The sequence below is a fragment of the Micropterus dolomieu genome, linkage group LG09 (assembly GCF_021292245.1).
Source record: "Micropterus dolomieu isolate WLL.071019.BEF.003 ecotype Adirondacks linkage group LG09, ASM2129224v1, whole genome shotgun sequence".
In the NCBI taxonomy this organism is placed as follows: Eukaryota; Metazoa; Chordata; class Actinopteri; order Centrarchiformes; family Centrarchidae; genus Micropterus; species Micropterus dolomieu.
In genome coordinates, this window is record NC_060158.1 from 16,156,937 (window position 1) to 16,176,731 (window position 19,795).

Genomic DNA, 19,795 nt, shown 5'->3' on the forward strand with positions numbered 1-19,795 from the left:
GCCTAACCTTAACCATTACCCTACCCCTAACCTTAACTAGATTCTAACCCTAACCCTAAAACCAAACCTTAACCATAAAACAGTCCTTTAAACTTTTAGAAATTTGGACACCTCAAGGCTGTTGGACCCCACACAGTAAAACAAGCCCACAAACACACACACAAACACATTTCTTTAGATATCCATTACTTGAAATGACTAGTTTTGGGGGCCCTGTTGTCATTCCTGGAGGAGCCCGACTCTGGCAATTGTTGGTTTGGCAGCTTCCCAGCAGCTGAGACATTCCAGCTAACCTGATTCCTAATCTGACTCTTGTGCTCACACACACACACACACACACACACAAACACAGAAATGTACGCATGCAGGCTGGTATGCGCATGAACACGCACACAGTGCTTACGCAAGCCCTGGCCAGCCATGCCTGGGGTAGTCATAACACACAGACGGTGGAGACATGCCAAGCTCTTATAGGTCAAACAATGACTCACAAGCAGAAGTGGATGAGATAAAAAAAATAATATGTGTATTTGAGTTTAAATAGTGCTGGTGTTCAATGTTTGATGAGTTGACTACAAGTTCTGAGGAAAAAAGAACAAGAGTGGCGTATAAGCTCCCCCTTGTGTATTCCAGGAAAAGACACTGACCCGCTATTGACATTTGTGTGTTTGAGGAGTTAAATGTTACATTACGCAAAGGTCAGAGAAAAGTAAACGGTTAGAGGCAGGGATGAAGAGGGAGGGAGAGTTATTTCCCTTGCAAGGATGAAATTGAAAGGGCTGAGGAAAATGAGAAAATGTATTGTTTTCTCTCACGGTGATGAAGAGCTGCGTGGAAAGAACTCTTGCAGGAACACCTTCGAGGCATGCAGTCGAGCTGTGTAATGTGCAGGTGTTTGTATGTGTGTGTGTGTGTGTGTGTGTGTGTGTGTGTGAGAGAAAAAACAAAACAAGCAGCAGTACTGAAATAATGAAAAAAATGTGATCTTTATTCAACACATCTCCACACATATTTCAAATATACATATTTACATCTTTTGTACAATGAATATATCTCTTGTGTAACCTGTCTGGACTAATAATAGTCTATAGGTTGTGTCACAAATACATAATTCACAGTGCAATATGAAGTTTGTGCACCCGTGTCAGTTTACTCTACATGTCACATGAATGTGTGACTCACTCTACATGTATGTACTAGAAACAAAACCATAAATCAATTTATTAAATTACTTTTCTGTGAGGAACAATTCAGATTGTCACAAGTCTTTTCCCATCTGGCATCTCAAGCTGAGATGAGATGAGAGAAAATAATTAAAGATCCGCAACAGACGTTTTATTCGCCGACTGTGTGACCCAAAAATTGAATGCACAGCGCTTCTCAGATATGCCAGATTTAGTACCGTTGTCAAAATAATTGTGCCAGAATGAAATAGTTGGCTGCAGACCTACAGTAAGACTAAACGTCACTGAAGCGCTATATCCGCATGTCATGATCCAAGATAAAATATCTTTTAGAACGTGGTAGATGTGGTACATAATGCCACTAACTATGATGACTCCATCCAGTAAAATAAAAAATAAAAAGAAAGAATGAAAAAAGTACCATTAAAGAGGTGAAACAGTCAGAACAGATTCTTCCAGCCAAGGTCAGGACCATTCTCTACAGACACACTCGAGTGTTGAGTCATCATCAGACAACCAACATCGAATATCGCCTGACTGCGACTGATTCAGAGCCATTCAGTTTATGAAACACAGTGATACGGGGGCAACACTCAGCACAACTCAGCTTTGTTAAAGCAACACAGCTTGACATAATGTTCCAACAGAAATTAACAAAACAGGTTTAACTGCTCAACTGAGAAAGTCTTCATTTTTCTGTAATGGGTTCCGTAAGACATTTCTTAAAAAATACAAGCATTGTTGAATTGGGAGATAATTCATATTGAGTCAGTAGGAAGTACCATCTGAATTCTCTGTGGATTTTTAAAAAAATTTGTCCACGTAAGTTCTACTGTAGCTCGTCTTCAGGTGTATGAATCAACCATCTCTGTTGCTGCAAAGACATGTGACCAAGTGTTTAAAACCGAGTTCCTTCCAGCATTTCATTTTAAAGTAGAAGAATTAGTGTTAGGTTTAGCTGTGGCTAATTGCACGCACAGCATTGCCGAACAGATTGAGTAAAATTTGCAGGGTCAGACACTTCCACCCTTATATGACATATTCAGCTTTGAGCATGTTTTAAAAAGGTAACTGTTTCAGTTTTAACTGTTCAAAATGAGAACGTTTTTGAGATGTACCTTTCTCTGTTAGCCATATACAAAGACTTGTGTTAGCCCAGTGCCACTGCTTATTGTTGAGTGTGTGTGTGTGTGTATGAGAGACAAACTCTGCCCACTTTTCTGTGAGTCTTACATCAATAACACCCTGCCTTTCTCAACCTTCTGTGCATGGTGTGAGATTTGTAAATGCTCTCCATTTGCTGAGACATTGCCAGATTGGCAGTGAAACACCTTTGCAGCGTCCCCGCTGAGTGTGACACATCAGTCCTCTGCTAACCATCTTTCTCACTCTATGACACCGCCTGCTGCGAGACATCAAGCTTGCACTAGGCCTTCCTCGAGCCGGTCGGTGAGTCAGCCGTTGAGGCCTCCAGATTGGTCAGAGAGTGAGAGGAACAACATCCCGCTCTCCTCGCCTCCCGTTCGCGATTCATCTAATGTTGTCTTGTGAGTCCAGGCTGAGAGCAAGCATTGGTGACTATTGTTTGCCATGGGTTAATGTTCTGGGATATAGTCAAAGAAACCTGCAGAGTTCATTTTGTTAATATTACCTGGCAATTCCGGAGTCCTATTTCTTTTAGCACCAAATCATTTCAAAAACGCACATATAGAAACACAATGACGATCATTGTGAACAATGCCCTTAGCAAGTAACGCACTTACAACAACAAAATACAGTACAGTAAGTTTTTGTAGAAAGCTTGAGGGTGTATGTACACTCAACAGTACACAAATAGGTTTCTAAAAAGTGCCAATGTAAAAAACAACAACGAGTCCCTCGTAGCAATTTTTGTTTTGGTCCCTCAGCCAGACTCAGCTAAATCGAGTCCGTCAGCAGAACAGATCATCATCCTCTTCCACGTCAAACGATGGCACCATCTGTTCCGCCGAGGTCACTTCCTGTTCACCCAGCACCACTTCCCGCGATGAGGGCGGCCGGTGGAACCACGGGTGAGTGAACAGCTCAGTCGCTGTGAGTCTCTCCCAGGGTTCTTTCCTCAGCAGGCTCTGGAGCAGACACTTGGCCTTGGGCGACAAGCCCTCTGGCAAACAGCACTGGCCTCTGCGGATTTTGGAAAACAGTGTGGCCGGGTCTGGGTCATGGAAGGGGTAGCGACCAACCAGCATGGTGTACAGCATGACCCCCAGGCTCCACATGTCGGCCATCTTGCCAGAGTAAGGTGCAGAGCTGCTGAGGATCTCTGGGCTGACGTAGGCGGGACAGCCGTGGGTGTCTGACATGGAGTCGTCGTTAGGGTCTTCTAGTACACGACAGTCCTCGAGGCTTTCAAGTCTCACTTGTGTCCTATGAAGAAAAAGTCAAAATTAGGTCAGGACATTTTAAAAGATCTTTAATGGCTTAGACAACATGTTTTGTTTTAGTACATAGCAGCTATTATTCAAAAAAACATGTGAGAATCCCCTTTCTATAACTGCAGGTATTGATGAGTGCTTTAGTTGCACTGTAAATTGGGTAAGCGCTGACTGAGATGTGACGGTATCTAATATCTTACATGGAAAGCAACATTTCACATTGTGGTGAAACCTAATAACTTCACCCCCCCCCCCATCCAAAACCACATGTCAGTAGAATATTTTTTTGCTGTCACACTGTTGTTGGAAAGTTATGTTCTCGGCGTTCCCATGTACAAAAATATTTAAAGCTCAAGTCGCTCCTTGATCTAGTACAACACTGTGTGTGTGTGTGTGTTCGTGTGTGCGCGCATGCATGTGAGTCTATTTCTAACAGTGGCTTTGTTAAACACTGTCAAACATCTTAGAGATCTGTTAAATGTAAGTCACTGATGGCATCATGGAAAAACAAGCATCCTTCCTTTAGCCTTAAGCTGTGCGGCAGACAAATAGATGGACGGACACACACACACACACACACACACACACACACACACACACACACACACACACCAGACACCAGTGAACTTACTATGACCTATGAAGTGCACAACAGTGAATCCTGAGAAGCATAGCTGCCTAAGCAAAGCTTCCCAGCACACACATGCTCATATAAACACATATAAATATGAAATATAAATATGAAACTCCTGCAACCTCCTCCTCCCCTACTCACACACACAATCCTAAATTTAGCCATGTTAATGACAGGACATACATTTAGTCCAGCATCAGAGCAAATGTGAGAGTTTATTTGTAGAATGAGACATTTACCACTGAAACGCTCTAAAAAAATTATTGATGGGACAAAGATAAAAAGCATGATGGCAAACTTTTGCTGTTTCCAACGGCAGAAAAATATTACTAAAGGATTTCAACAGTGATTCATTTTCTCCAGCAACAGGCCTGCTATGTTTTTAATTAAGAATTAATTTGTGCCTCTGGAGATTGGCCCCCAAGACTAACACGGTGATTGAGGTTTTATCAAGTCAAATGCACAAACACTCATAAGAAGTGTGCTGTTTTCTCTCACGTTCAGAGGGTCGAGTCCGTGAGACACTTCAGTTGTCAGACAGAGTGACTGCAGCAGAGAGAGACAGACCGCCAGAGAGAGGATGAAAAGAATGACAACTAGAAGGACCAAGATAGAAAGCAACAGATATTTAAACACCAAGATAGTGGCGGAGACAAGTCAGGAGAGGAGAACGAAGAGCTGGAGACAGAAAAGGAAACAGAACAGAGAGAGTTAGAGGGGTGGAGAGAGTGACTCATCCTGCTGTTGAGAGTACATATCTCTCTTTCGCTCTCTTTCTTGAGCCGAGGCTATCTGCACCTGGGTCCCACACTTGTGGCGCCAGCCATCCCATAATTACCCTCAAATGGCTGTTGCCACATCAGTGACGCACGGGAAGGCTGGCCCAGCAGTGAAGCTCTGCATGCTTCATAGTGCTAGTCACCTTCCCTAAACTGTCTTTTCCATCTGCACTGTGTGTGTGTGTGTGTGCGCGCGTCTGTGTGTGTGAATGCAGATAGCATTTGTCAAATTGTTGTGACTTTCTCTGGCTCTGGCTTGAGTGTTGCATTGTTGGCCAGGACATTGCATCACGGCGTGATTGTTGGGGTTTAAAAGATGCCTGATTGTGAATTTAGAAGAATGTTTGACGGAATAAATGAGGTGATGCAGAATCACAACATTTCAAGCAGACTTCTCAGAGACTGGACAGAGGCAGCAAACTCAGGGTGTGGAAAAATGATTTTCGGCAAATGAAAAGCCAAATTCCGTGATACACACACCTTCACACAACTATCTAATGCTATCAGCAAAAATCTGCTGCTTTGTATTTCCCGTCACATCACAGTAAAATCATTTGGTGGCCCTACACAATGACACCAGCCAAAGAGTAAAGAGAAGTTAGTGTTAGGAAACAAGATGTCACCCACAACTTCAGGGTCAAGTGGGTCAGTCTACCAGCATTAATGTTGCAATGTTGCCACCCAGATAACAAAAAGGCATTTGAGGGACCAGAGCTTTACAGCTCTGAATGTTTAATCAGCACATATACAAACATGCATGTATGCACACACGCACACACACACAGAAAGAAAGAAAATGAGCTACGCAGCCCCCCCTCTTCACATATATACTGTGATTCATCGCTCTGCAGCCGTATAGCTTTCAGAGGGAAACAACCAACTTCAACTTCTCTCACTGGCTGTCTGCTCTCATTCATCCAGTTTGACCCTGCAAAACCAGAGGTCATGGCTGGAGAATGTTACTGTTGAAAAGTCTCCACGAAAAAGGGCTTCAGAAAGCCGGGGGGGGGGGGGGGGGGGGGGTTGTGTAGCTTACAGGAAAGAGAGTGACGCAAGGGCAAAGAGGCGACAAATAGTTTTGTAAGCAGGGTTTTGTGTATCTTACTGAACAGAATGCAGCACTGAGAGAGATGCAGACATTAAGGAATTTGTGTTTGTGTGGGGGAGTGTGTGGGAGCCAGTTCAAAGCAAAGCGCTTTGAACTACTCCTTCATGGATGGAAGTGTATTTGAATGAATCCTTGTTGGGAGCCTCGCTTATTCTGCAGCATAGTTATGATGTAATGTATTAATAAATAATGAGTAATAAATACATTCTAAGATACAGAACGCAGAAGGGGATGATTGTCTCATTCAACAGCCTCGTCTAGCAGTTCTGCCAAGCTACCACCCACTACATTCACACATGCACATACACACACGCATGCAAAACAAACGCACAACCCGCATACAAAGAGACACATCGAGAGCGAGAAAGGGAGACAGACAGAGAGGGCGAAAATCTGGGAAGCAATGCAGTCTGCCTCCACAAGTACAGAACCTCCTACTCTATCTGTGCCCACATCCCTATCTGCACAAATGGCCTGTGTGTATCAGCTGCTGCCATGTTTTCTCTGTGCCTTCACTGGCACATCCCAATACACTGCATGTATTTAAGTCTGAGAGCATCCAAATAAAGTTACTTGATACTATTAGAACTCGGTGAAATTGAGAATTGTTTTTAAGGATGCTGAACGGGTGGATGGTTAAACAAGGTGTCATCTGACACTGAGCACCGAGATCTGTTTACCTTGAAAGTGCTAAAAGGGATGCACGTCTCACCTTTTTTCATCAGCGAAGACAAACTTTCGCAGTTTGAGGTCACCCAGCACGATGCCAGCCTGGTGGCAGTGTGCCACAGCCAGAGCCACCTGACGGAAGAGTCTGCAGGTGTGCTCCTCATCCAGCCTGCGACAGCTCTTCACCAAGGTGTGCATGTCCCCAAAGTCCTTGTCCAGGAACACATAGGCCTTACGCTCACCAAGGATGATGTCCCTGATGCTGGCCACATTCTTGTGGGCTGGCAGGATCCCGTAGGCTCTGATCTTTTCCTGGTACACCCCCATATCAAAGACCTGGGGAGAGAGAGGAGAGTAGAAGAAGAGGAGAGGGAGACAGGATGGAAATTAGGAAGGGAGATAGGCAGAGAGAGAGAATGTGAGAGGGGGAGGATGCAATGGGTCAGTGTGTTCTTAATGATCATCAGAGGAAACAACCATGCAAATTTGGCAGAGAGTTAAAAAAAGGCTTAGGATATGCTTTGATTCCAGCTCAATACACTGTTTTTGCATGAGCGTGACAAATGAATCACCAAAGCATGACGCGATTAACTTTATTAATCAACAAAGCCAAACGCCTGCAGGTCTATCACGCACAATAAACACATGGGTCTGGAACATAGGAGGGCCCTGTCCTTATCAGAGCAGATCCTTATCATGATAGTCCTTCTTTGTCTCACATGTTTTCATTTTTGTGTGCCACGGCGTGGCGGATTGCAGTGACGTGTATGCAAATGAGCCCAGTTGACAGAGTGTGAAGCCATAGTGCCGATGGTAGGTGGACTGCATTTCCACAACACAGCACAGGCTATGGGGTTGCCTAGTCTCTCACGTAGACCTATTTATAAACAGATTTTAATCAATCATAGAGCCTGGCATAGTTCAGGATTTAAAAATCATGAAGCAACACTGCCAGTGTGACACACTTTGCGTGAGAATGACATTTGGTCGGCTAAATACTGATGACATGTCAGACAGGCTATTGAGCAACGCGGTGTCTTGAAACACCATTCATTCAAAGAAATTGCGCAATGACGGGATTGCGCATACCTTGCACAGTAGCTCATCGCCGGTGTCGGTGTTCATCGCGCTGTGCACGCTCTCCCGGTCCGCCAGAGGTAGAAGCAGAAACGGTCCTATCCTGGATGGCCCCTGGTGGGTTGCCGGGATAGGGGTTGAGACGGGGCTGACCGGGGACCCGGGAGAAGTACCGAGGAGTCCCTGTGTGTCCCCCGCCTCTGCGCTCAGCCTGGCGCATTTGGCCGGCGGCTGATCATCTGAGTCCAGCCGCTTGTGCGCGACTCTCCCGGTGCGGATGCAGGGTGCCGGGCTGCTCCACTGCAAGTTCATCCTGATAGATTGATTGTCCGTGAAAACAAAAACGAGACCCCGACTTGTTTTGGACGCGTCCTTTGATGGTTAAAATAAACTACAAACTGTGCGCTCCATTCCTCCGTGTGAGACTCATTGTAGCTGAGATATAAATGAAACTTCAGTTGATTCAGTGACAGCGCGTTTTTTTTGTGTGTGTGGTAATAATCCAACCCACGTCCTTTTGGAGAGTGAATGCCCGTGGCTCTGAGGTCTGTGTACTTTTGGTAAAAAAATCCCTTACAGTCCCGACTGGGAGAGAGATGAGAAAGAAAGAAAGGGAGAGAGAGAAAAAGAGAGACCGCCTCACACTCACAGAGGCAGAGAGTGAGTGAGCTCCGGTGATGTTGAGCTCAGAGCTCAAACACTCCACCCGACCAGTCCAGCCTCCTGGTGACACAACCATTGAGCAATCAACGGCACCGACTCTAGCTCAGCTCTGCCTGCTGTATCACCTTTCACAGAAACTATAGGCCTAAGGTGCAAACATTAATGTTATTTGTGTGTGCGCGCGTGCGCCTGTCATGGTGTCATGAATCTCGAAATTCCTGATTTTGCTGATACTGAAAAAAAAACCTGAGCATGTGAGAGGAATGAAGAAATCATCTGCTACTTATCACGGCTGCCTCACCCAGCTTGCACATGCTTTGGACAATAATTAACGATCTTTAAAACTCTCTCTCTGACTCAGTTGTTCCTTAACGTTCCGCTCTTATTGCCATTTATTACCAGCTGCAACAGTCTCTCCGCAGACCTCCTGTATGGCACCTGAAGTGTTTGCTCTCCAAATGTTGTGCCTCTAGTGCGAACTAGCCAGTACAAAGCTTCACTGTATGAGCCTTAACTCTAGCTTTAACATCGCCATGATATTTTCCCATGCTGAGCCTGTTTGTTATGTGGATATGACTCACCCCCATAAAGCCTTCATGGTGCTTGGCTATAAGCATTCACATAAAATATGCCAGCGCGACTCTGTAGACAACATCATAGCAGCTGGGCTCCCAGAGACACTGATCCCAGGTTAAAACTACTTGTATACCCAAATACCACAAGCAAGCAAGTCAGTGCTGTGCAATCTGTGTGAAAATTATGCAATATTCTTGAAAAAAAAAAGGATAATCAGTGAACTATGAACTGTTACTTAAGAATGTAAGAACCAGAATTGAAGGGTGAAGTACAGTATATAGTCAGTCTGAAATACATTGCTGTGATGATGAGTGTTGCAGTTGAGCTGATGGTGTGAGGTAATAACAAATGTGCATGTTTGTGTGTGTTTGTCACGGTGTGTACACACACACACACGCGTGACCGTGTGTGTGTTGCGCAAGGGTTCTCTTTTTCCACTGCTTTATGTTGAACAAGCATGCACAAGAGTGGCTGCAGTAGAGGCTCACTGAGCGTTCACTAAAGCACAGAGCACCAGCTGGCCTCTTTTGCACGACCCCTCCTGCCAAACAGAAGCATGCCGTTCCGAACCATTTCTTTTCACATTTCCAACACAGTTCCTTCCACAAGAGGTCACACACTTAACCAGGTCGCAGCAGCTCGGCTCAGCTTGACTCAAAAAGGTCATGTGAACGTGTCTCTGCAGGTCGTCCAAATATGGATGAGCTGCACATCTCAAAGGAATGATGGCTTGTTATTTTTAGGCCTCACATTCTTTCTTTTTGCAGTGGTCGTATTATGAATAAGGTGACTCACCAACTGAGTGATGTATATGCATCTCTGTGAGCAAGTGTGTTTGTCATGCCGTCGAGCAGGCACAGGAACAGGTTTCCTCTCACTCTGTCCAGTTCAAAAAGCAGGATGAACAGTCACTGTGGGAATGGGCTGGCAGAGCAAGGTAAATGGTTTATTGTTACCTGACAATAGTCCATCATAGTGATGATGCATGTATGTCGCTTGTTTATGTGAGACGCATTGTTTCGGTATACAGTGGAAACAGTGACTTGTTTGTGTGGACTATGATATACACACAGTGTTTGCGTGTGTGTGTGTGAGACATGACAGTTTGTTCCAATGTAATTCATAGTTTATGTTGGAATCATTACACAAGGTCACACCATACTACATGTTTAGGTTGTACGTTACTCTTATGCAAGATCCTTTATGTGCAGGTTGTAGCATTATATAGCTGGTAAGCCAATGTGTACCTCATACTGAATGGGGGTGTGTGTTATGTGTGTGTATATGGTGCCTGTGTAGGAGTGTGGCTGCATCCCCCTGCCAGTGAGCTAGAAGAGAAAACAGTATTCAGGGCATGCTCTCCCTTGTTATAATTAGCTGAGTCACTCACCACCAGCAGCGGTGACGAGAGGCTGGGAATTGATCAGCTCTGAGAATAGTTCAATCTGATCTTGCTGACAGCCAGCGCATCGTACTGTTAATTATTCTTCATTTGAGCTGCTCTGAACAGAGCTGCAGACTTGAGACTAGAACTCGAGTCAGATGTGCAGGTAGTTGTGAACAATAGGACTTGCAACTTGACATGAAAGTAATTGATTAATGATTCTCTTGAAGATGTGTACTGGAAGATGAATGTAGGAAAATACTATGCAAAATGTACCTCATCTCTGACCTCACATCTCTGCAAAGACACACAATCAACATTTTCATAACTGGTGAGCAAAACTATGGCAAATATGGTAATTATTGTAATTACAGCTGACCCCTTTTCTTGGCATCTGAAAAACGTCACTTGAGGAAAGAAGGAAGTAATGGCACTGTATGCAACAGTAGTCTTTTTACAAGTCCATCATCTTCCTCTATTGGTATAATACTGACTGCTATCACTTTTTTTCTTTTATGAATTTTGTAAAGTAGAAACTTGTTTTCTGTGAATGTCTGGTTGCCTGCCATTACCATTGTGTCTTTGGACAGCTGACAATGTTCTATGAATGTAGAATTAGAGTGTGGGAGATAGAAGTGGGCCACTGGATATTCAACTGTATGCTAGCAATAAAAATATTAAATTTCTATTCAGTCTGGGTGTAAATTCTGCCTTTAGAACAAAAAGAGGTCTAATATAACTTTTTATAACCATTCTTCTCTCTTCTGTACATTTTGCCATAAGCTTGTAGACACTGTGAACTGAATGAACTCCAGGGTGGAGGTCTCATCCAAAATTAGTCATCAGCCCGCTATAACTATCTCTACTCTATATTTTCACAACCCTGGCTGACCTCAAGGACAATCAATCAAACCAGGAGCTGAGATGGGGATTGTTTCATGTGGATGGACTCCAGACTGTAGTCTGGCCAAAACATTCTGCCTTCCTTTGCTAGTTATCCCAATCTGTCCATCATTGTTTCTTTGATCTGTTAGGTTGAGTCAGGCTTGGTTAGATTAGAGAGACGCGGTACTTGGCAGTTTAATACATACTTTCAATCTTCACAATATGTTGTGCTCAGATTTTACAGCACATGACCACTAATTGTTTTGACATGGGAACACACACCTACACATTGTTCCCCATAGAAAACATTTGTTCTCACATAGGGGGAGTTGTCATGTTTGCACATACTCAGCACAAAGACTTCCCTAAAGGTCTTCTGAGAAGTTGTAAAGTTTTAGCTAAAAATAAAATTCTTCATCTACTGTTAGTATTGTGTTCACATGAAGTGGCCGTCCTAAAAGCTCCTAGCTGTTTCATAGAACTGACCTTCATTTTAACCCAAGAAAGAAAATACAATTTAAAACTGAAACTGAACCGAAATGTTGTGTAATGAATAATGGTGGAATGTGGTGACACAGGGATCACAATGCATTTTCTGCGGGTGGAGATGCTCCCTTTATTATTTTAACCAGAAGAATATCTAATAGTCTTCTGTTGACAAATGTTGACTGACGTCGCCAGTGCTGTTAAACTTATCTGTGGTATGAATAATATGTTCATGATCACATTACCTGGTTGGTTGATGATCTTTATGCTTCAAAATGACAACAAGATGAACAAGGTGAAACGCAACACTAGATGTTCCATCATGTTTAATGTAGATTTAACATGCAGAAATTGATCCTCTAAATGCTTTTTTAACTACTCACTCCTGATATGTACGGAAATGATAAATTTTACTTCTCTTATCTGGAGACCATAATTACTGTAAAATGAGTGACGAAGGGAAACATTATATTCATTTTGCAGACCAAAGGGAACTACAGCGACTGCACTCAAATTTAATAGGAATAGGAACTTGAGCTAGATCATCAAAAAGAAAAAGTAAACAATAGCAGCCTCTATTAATATCACGAACACATGATTTAATTGAAATGGCCACTTTGATCAGTTAATGGATTATATTGGATGACTGAAATTATTCTGTACTGTTGCGCGGCACTGCAGTAGTTACAAAGATAACAACACAATGTATTAATTCCCATTGTGACCCTCAGAAATATAGACAAAACAAACAATAATACCAGACAAATGTTGTACATTCAAAGAGCCTAGACTTGTATGTTCCAAGCTCTGATATAAAGCAGGCTAAAAATGAAACCACCATCCTTTCAAGGCCACTTTTAAGATGCTCTATGATGTTTTTAACTTTCTAACTTTGTAAAGAAGTATTCCATTGTGCTACAAGAATGAGGAAATGCAATTTTACCCATTCAATTCAAAGTGAAAAAGTATATTGTTTAGTAGTTATGTAGTTCTCTTTATGAAATAACACAATTTCACTGGAAATTCATCAAATACCACCTATCCTCCTCAGTCCTTCATCAGTAGAATTTCACTTGAAAAGATCAGCTCACTTCCCTTCATGTCCTAAGAACATAATTTCATAACTTCGTCTTTATCCGTCACTCATCAACACATGATTTCACTGAAATAGTTTGCCTTACACTCAGAACTCCACTCCAGGATGACTCAAGGGGTTTCCTGTTGCTAATGGGAAGTGAATGGCAATTGTGTGTGTGTGTGTGTGTGTGTGCACGCTGTGGCCACAACCCACACACACACACACACACACACACACACACACACACACACACGTCAACACCATACTGTCACCAGCCCATCACAGAGGTTACTCAAGCTGTCTCCGCTCAGCCTGGTTGATCCCATGATGTCACCCTCACTGGAATGAGAAAAGACCCATTGAGAAAAGTAAACAAGAAGTGGTTGTCATCTATCGCTCAGCTGATGAAAATAGATTTTATTATTTGTGAAGTATTGTAAGTGACGATTTACATTTTTTAGACAGTAGGAAGGTAAGGGAGAAAGATGTTAGATCAAAGAGTGAATGATCAGTCCAGCAGCTTTGATCGCTGAGGATGTGAAGAGATCGAAGAAGATGTCGGAGGAAGCGACTAAGAGAAAAAGAGAGTGATGAGCAAGACACCAGACAAGAGTAAATATCCGACTGACTTTTACTCATTAGAAGGACAGATGCCGAGCTGGCCTTGTTGCTGTTAGATTGGTCAGTAATAACTTTATTGGCTGACTTGCTGTGTCTTGTGTCGACTCGAGCAAAATCAGCCAGATGTTTCACAGACAGAGGTTTAGATGTGTTATGTTAGCAAACATACTAATGGTTAGATTAGACACTTCTACGCTGGTAAGGTTACTGTAAGTGCTCTTGCGTCGGTTGCTGTCTAGCTTTGTTGGCTAGCTTGCCATCCAAGTTTCAAGCAATATTAGGCTGCTGCTGGTGGAGAGCGGTGCTGGTGTCGTGCCGGAGCCAAGTGAGCGGACAACATAACCAGACTCAGCAGCAGATGGCAGAGGCGAAGAGACAGAAGAGGACATTGACGTAGGAAGCTAATAAGTGAATAAGAGAGTGACTGAGCAAGAGGATGCAGGACGTCCTGTGTGAATGTCTGCGTAAAAATGTAATGTGAATCCATCAAATAGTTGTCAAGACCATCCACTTGTAACCTAAGAGGTCAACCTCGTGGTGGGGCTCTAAAGTCAGGGCATCACCAAAGTCATTGCCTGGGAACCAGGCATATCTGTACAAAATCATGGAATCAAATGTTGTTAAATAGAGCCATAGAGTGTTTCTATGCTACCAAGGTTCTATGTTCCCCAGCTCAATATGCTCTTAATATAAACACCTATGCTGGGAACATTGAACCCTGGGAACATAAGGATGTCGCTAGCATGGCTTATAATGCCTAATCAGTTTTTCTTGTTTGTTTTTTCAGTTCTCGTCTTAATATTCTCTATCACACAATTCCCCCAGTGTCTCACTTTGATTTACTTCATCTGCGCCGTTAAAAGTATTCTTTCACAAACAGAGCCTTAGAGTATGGCACATCAAAGTGTCCTCCGACATTAATCTCCTCTGTGCTGTTTGATGGAAGATAGTTACAGCTGCTGTTCAAAAGGGGCATCTACTGTTGACATACCTACACTAAATTATATTCTGAGTGAGCAGATCCTCAGTCCCTCTTCATTTCAGTAAGCGAGGACACAAAGTACATCTTCCAGCCAAAACACAAGAGGTTGGATCATCATAATGACACTTCTAGCGAGAGAGGGAGACAGATCTACAGAGAAAAAAACTCTTTTTTGTTACCAATCCCCACGACAAGTCCCATAACCCCCAACCTCTTTCCAGAGTGAGTCAACCAGTAGTAAATTTATCAAAGTGTACCAACACGAGAGGGAGAGAAGAGCTTAGCATTTGGAAAAAGCAATTAATTGCAGGATAATACCCCATGTAACAGGATTTCAATGACTGTTAGCGCTGCTCCGCTCCAAAAGGAGATTTATTCTCATAATCCCATGATGAAAGGGATGACCAATTATTTCCCACGCATTGGAACACACTGCCTGAACCAGGGCTAGGCCAGCGGGAGAAAGAGGAAGCGAGGAGGAAAAGACAAGAAAGTGTTTGTGTGTACACATACACGCTTACTATTCAGCCAGCAACAACAACCTGTCACTCTTCACAAATTACCTAACGCAGAGCTTTTAATGATATGATTGCACTATAACTCACGGGAGAAAGATGAAAGCCGAGCGTTGCTCCATTAACTGCAAACTCTGTGGCTGCTTAAAATTAGGCCCTGCGTTTCTTGGCGTTTCATCAGTTTTGAAGGATGTTGGAAATGTGGGTTAACATTCATGAAGTTTATGTTTGAGTTTCAGCGGCAGAATGTCATCATAAAGGAGTACACATGATGTTATTGAAACAGGCAGCAACGTCTTTCAAAGGAATTCATTCATAGACGTTTGTCCCTGGTGAATCATGATGGTACAGCTTTCTAATTAAGGGGAGATAGTAGACCAAAATGGGGCAAATTATTTCTCAAAACCGTCTTCAACTGTTGAAAATCTTGAAACTGTTGATCCAGAACTTGTTAAAATATTTGATAACTCTTTGGAAGACATTTTATCCTGTGGTCTGTTGAACACTTTGAAAGCAAATCCTCAGTGCATTATCTAGCTGTGCAGCTCTCCCCAAATCTTTAACGAGCAGTTCACTCAAATTAGAAAATAATCTAAAATATTTTCCTACTTACAGTATACGTCATATCTAACTATGTACAAATGTTAATTTGAGATCTCTATTGCTCTGACTCCTGTCACTTACCCGATAATCGGCAGACTTTACTGTGAAAAGTTTTTTAGTACTTTCTTCCTCAGGAGGCAAAGAGTCTCCAACAAAAAGATGTATCCTGATGACCAAAGAAGTCTCCAAAACCCCCCTCCCCCTACACCTTGATATCAAAATTGGAAGGGCTGCATCTGATCAGTTTTGTAACTTTTCCAAAACCGACAATCCTTCATTCACACCCACTCTGGCCAAGTGTGCAGAGGTGAGAAACAATGGAGGATTTGAAGCTCTAATTTGTGTTTCTTCACGCAATTACCTCTGTCCCTTTTCATACCGTATGTACAAACAAGTGCAATGCTATGAAGGAGAGCCTCTGACGAGAGATTTTGTGAAGTGTGTATTGTTATCCCCATATTTAAACAATTGTCACATCTCGCCCCCTTGCTTTTCACCTCGCCTTTGAGTGTGGCCATTCGGAACAGCTATAAACTCTTTTGCCTTCAGATGCAGTCTGATGACACGCCATACAAACTAGTTTTAAATATAACCAGACCTATCTCAAAACTTTGCCCAATAAATCTGAAATGATCTGCATGTATTGATATTTATAGGGCTACGTTAATAGCAACACTTCCCATCAATGTGTTCTTCCTGCTTTTGCTCTTGGTTTGGAATCTTTAAGTACAACAATGGGCTCCCTGGTGGTTCCTGGACCTGCAGAAGTAACCATTTAGTGAAAGGTTCATTATACTCCTCATTAGTTTAAAGATCTTTACTGTAGATGTCAGCCTTCAGGTCATAAGTCCCCATTGAGATTACAGTCATGCACAATTTTGTTGAATGGTGATTCACTGCACCAAATTTAACCCAGTCAGTCAGACCTGCAGGAAACAGGTATTGTCTTCAATGCTGAACATTTCAGTGAGCGCTGAGTCAGTGTGGCCGGATCACTATGGCTGCGTGATAGCCGAGTGAACTGCACGTCCTGCTGTGTGTGTCCAGGCACAAACACACAATTGCAGTTACTTCAGGTACCTCTTCCAGTGTTATGGATGCTGTTGATGTGTACCCTCCACAGCGAGAGTGTGTGTGTGTTGATGTGACATTAGCTGATGCTGACTGAAGGTTTGTATGTGTGTATTTGTGTGTGGATAGGGTGTGGACAGAAGTAATTAAGGTGTCAGGAAACATGCATTATTAATCGTAACACGACGTAATACTGGAGAGGCAGCGTGATCTGTCATGCCCAGCCACTTTAACAGCCCTGGGGTGTGTGTGACTGTGTATGTGTGTGTGTGTGTGTGTGTTTCTTGTGTGTTTTTTTGTGCAAGTTGGTTCCTCTGAAAAGAGGCACACAGTATGTGCTGAGGATGTGCTTATTTGTATTCATGTGTCTGTAACTGCTTTTGTATTGTAGAATATGAACACATGCTTCAGTCTGTGTTTCTGTCTGTGTCTGTGTTGGGAATGAAAAAACAAATACATGTATGACCTATTCCAGCATGAGTGCTCTGACTAATATGTGGCCCATTTCTAATGTTATCTTGCTTTTGTTTCATGAGGTCATTTTTGCTATTCAAGCCGCAACAAAGGCACACTGTAAGGGACACTCGATGAGTGTAGTCGTGACAGAGCCACCGCAAAAACATTTTCTATTCGTGGCTCAGTGTGCTGAAGAGGAGCCATGCTTGTTTGTGTTACAGTGTTGAGACAGGGCTTAGGTGTTAGGCAAGTTACCAGGCTGTGACTCACTGTTTTGTGTTGATTTTCCCTCACTGTTTAGTGTTTCCCTCAGGGTAAATTCTGAAGGGGTTAGGTTGATCCGGTCTTTTTAAATCCAGGTTGAGCAGTGGTATAACAAATGCTACAAGAGACTAGTGAGGGCTTAGGGAAAGTTTTCACATATCATAGACGAAGTCAAAAATACACAGAAAAAGGGGAAAGAATATGTCTTTGAATTAGTTTCAAATAAAAGCAAATGTGCTTTTTAGGAAGACCATACCCACTGTACAATCTTCAAATAAATGCAAAAGCTCAGAGCAGTTGCATCTACATTTTTGTTTGCAGATAATAAAGGCTCTATTCATTCATCAAGCCTGTACAAACAGACATGCAAGATTAAACTCTACATGTTGTATTGTAGTGACATTGTCAAGCATATAAGATACAATAAATTAGCGTTGTGTTATTAGCTTTGCTAGGCCATAACTGTCAAATATACTATACTATAAACATCAGCAAGGTACCTATTACTTGCAGCAAATAAATCATCTATAATTTTTTTTGTCACAACAATTTACCAGGCTTGTCTTTCTACTGTTCATCTGTGGGGGAAAAAAATGATTTTTCTTTTTTGGTCTGAGACAGCAATGACAAAAAAAACAAACACAAATCACCTAAATAACTTGTAGCATAGCAAGGTCATCATGAAAGTTGTGCCTTACTGTTTTTTTTTATACTTGTTGTCCCCTGATCCTGAGCAGTATGCAGGGGTCTTGGCACTTAATAAATTCAAGAGCACTGCAAGAAATCTTGAAGTGTTTTTCCACCCTCAGGCGTGTTCCATGTTCTGTGGTCTCTGCTGTTGTGAGCTTATTTGACATGTTATTATTCTCTATCACGCCTGGCTGTGCATCTGAGAGAGCAGCTTAAATCTGCGTGGAGGCTTGCCTGGAAAATCTGGGTGAAGTATTCACGGTGTGGAGAGAAGGACAAGGGTAAAGCTCTCTTTAAGGATTTTTTTGCACCTTACCCGTAGCTGCTGAAATGATTTCTATGTGTCAGGAAAGTCTAATCAGCGTTTGAGAAAATAAACAGCTCTATCTCAAATCCAGAAACCAAAGACATCGATTTCCAGCTGTGATGCTTCAACATGTGAAAGAGAAAATGTTAGTGGCAAATTAGAGTTGGCAAATACCACAGAGCGTAGATAGTGACTGTGGCAATCATGAGTTTTGAGATACTTGAGAGTTTTCATTAAATTAACATAATTTTAATGGATTCAAAACAATTGGTGCTTTTTGTCCATGATACCTAGCAATCACTTTCCAGCAGTACTGTTTGTTTGTGGCAGGTTCCACACTGGTGCTACCACAAAAAGGAAGAAGGTAAGACTTTTAATACTGACAAACTAAAAGGAAAAAACATGCTTATATTGTAGCTTTTGAAAATGTACTTTTACTGTATGCTGAGATTTTTTTCCCTTAAAAGAATAGTTTGACATATTTGGAAAAAGACTTTTTCAGTTTCTTTCCGTGAGTTAGAGGTTAAGATCAATACCACGACAGCTAGCAGCAGGTTAGCTTAGCTTAGGACAAAGACTGGAGACAGGGGGGGATAGCTAGCCTAGATCTGTCCAAAGGAAAAAAAATAACAAAACTGTGGAGGCCAAGAAAAGAATGATCAAGGATTCATAGTGTGGAGAAAAGGTACAGGAAGGCGCATGAATCTGGCACATGACCGGAATATTTCTTGGCCAGGAGCAGTAATTTTTCTAGAGTCTCTCTATGCAAGAAAACAAAAAAGTGTACTTCCCAAACTATTAACAATTAACAATTAAGTAACATTAAGGATTTGTGGGGCTGTAAGGTCAAGTGAAACAAATTCAGTTGATCACTTCACAGGAGAAAAATATTTTCTTGCCTCTGATATATGTACTTATTGTGCCAAACTGGCAAACCCCAGGACCTGTTTAGGACTCCACTGCTGGCTTGTTGTTGTGAGGCATGATGGTCTGTGTAAAACCTTTAAATAGCCTGATAAAACCCTGTTGTGCTTTTGATATTCATTATCTCTCTCAACTCAGTCTCTATGGAGCAATGCCATACCTTTTTTTTGCAGAGTTTTGACATAAAAAATTTACTTTTTACAATCACGGCTATCAAAATCTGATATGAAAATCATATATATGATAATTAGACACCACTGAACTGATCTGTCATAAAAGACAATTATAAACACAGGATGTGAATCCTTGGAGTCGATGATCAGTTCATCAACTGTACTGGACTTTCTGTTTATTTGAAAGCTGTCAACACTACGACTTACTCAACAATGTGGTTTACGCTGTGAGCTTGTTCATGGCCCGAAGGT

The 19,795-nt window shown here is 42.3% G+C and overlaps 1 protein-coding gene and 1 long non-coding RNA gene across 3 annotated transcripts in view; one reads left to right on the forward strand and one right to left on the reverse strand.

Moving 5' to 3' along the window:
* The window catches only part of LOC123976970, a 37,189-nt gene that overhangs the window by 2,096 nt on the left and 15,298 nt on the right, over window positions 1-19,795 (forward strand). The gene's annotated exons all lie outside the window — the stretch shown is intronic.
* On the reverse strand, window positions 968-8,499 carry trib1 (tribbles pseudokinase 1). Its single transcript, XM_046059392.1, has 3 exons — window positions 7,878-8,499; window positions 6,832-7,124; window positions 968-3,590 (listed from the first exon to the last, which is right to left on the reverse strand). Exons 1-3 carry the CDS (start codon window positions 8,175-8,177, stop codon window positions 3,116-3,118), a joined length of 1,068 nt encoding a protein of 355 aa, XP_045915348.1. The 5' UTR covers window positions 8,178-8,499; the 3' UTR covers window positions 968-3,115.

Bases quoted from the DNA above. Each gene is read 5' to 3' on its own strand.
- trib1 (XM_046059392.1), bottom strand. From the start codon at position 8,177: ATGAACTTGCAGTGGAGCAGCCCGGCACCCTGCATCCGCACCGGGAGA. The intron at 7,125-7,877 runs GTATGCGCAATC...CTCTCTCCCCAG, and splicing joins GCGATGAGCTACTGTGCAAG to GTCTTTGATATGGGGGTGTA. The intron at 3,591-6,831 runs GTGAGACGTGCA...TTTTCTTCATAG, and splicing joins GTCTTCGCTGATGAAAAAAG to GACACAAGTGAGACTTGAAA.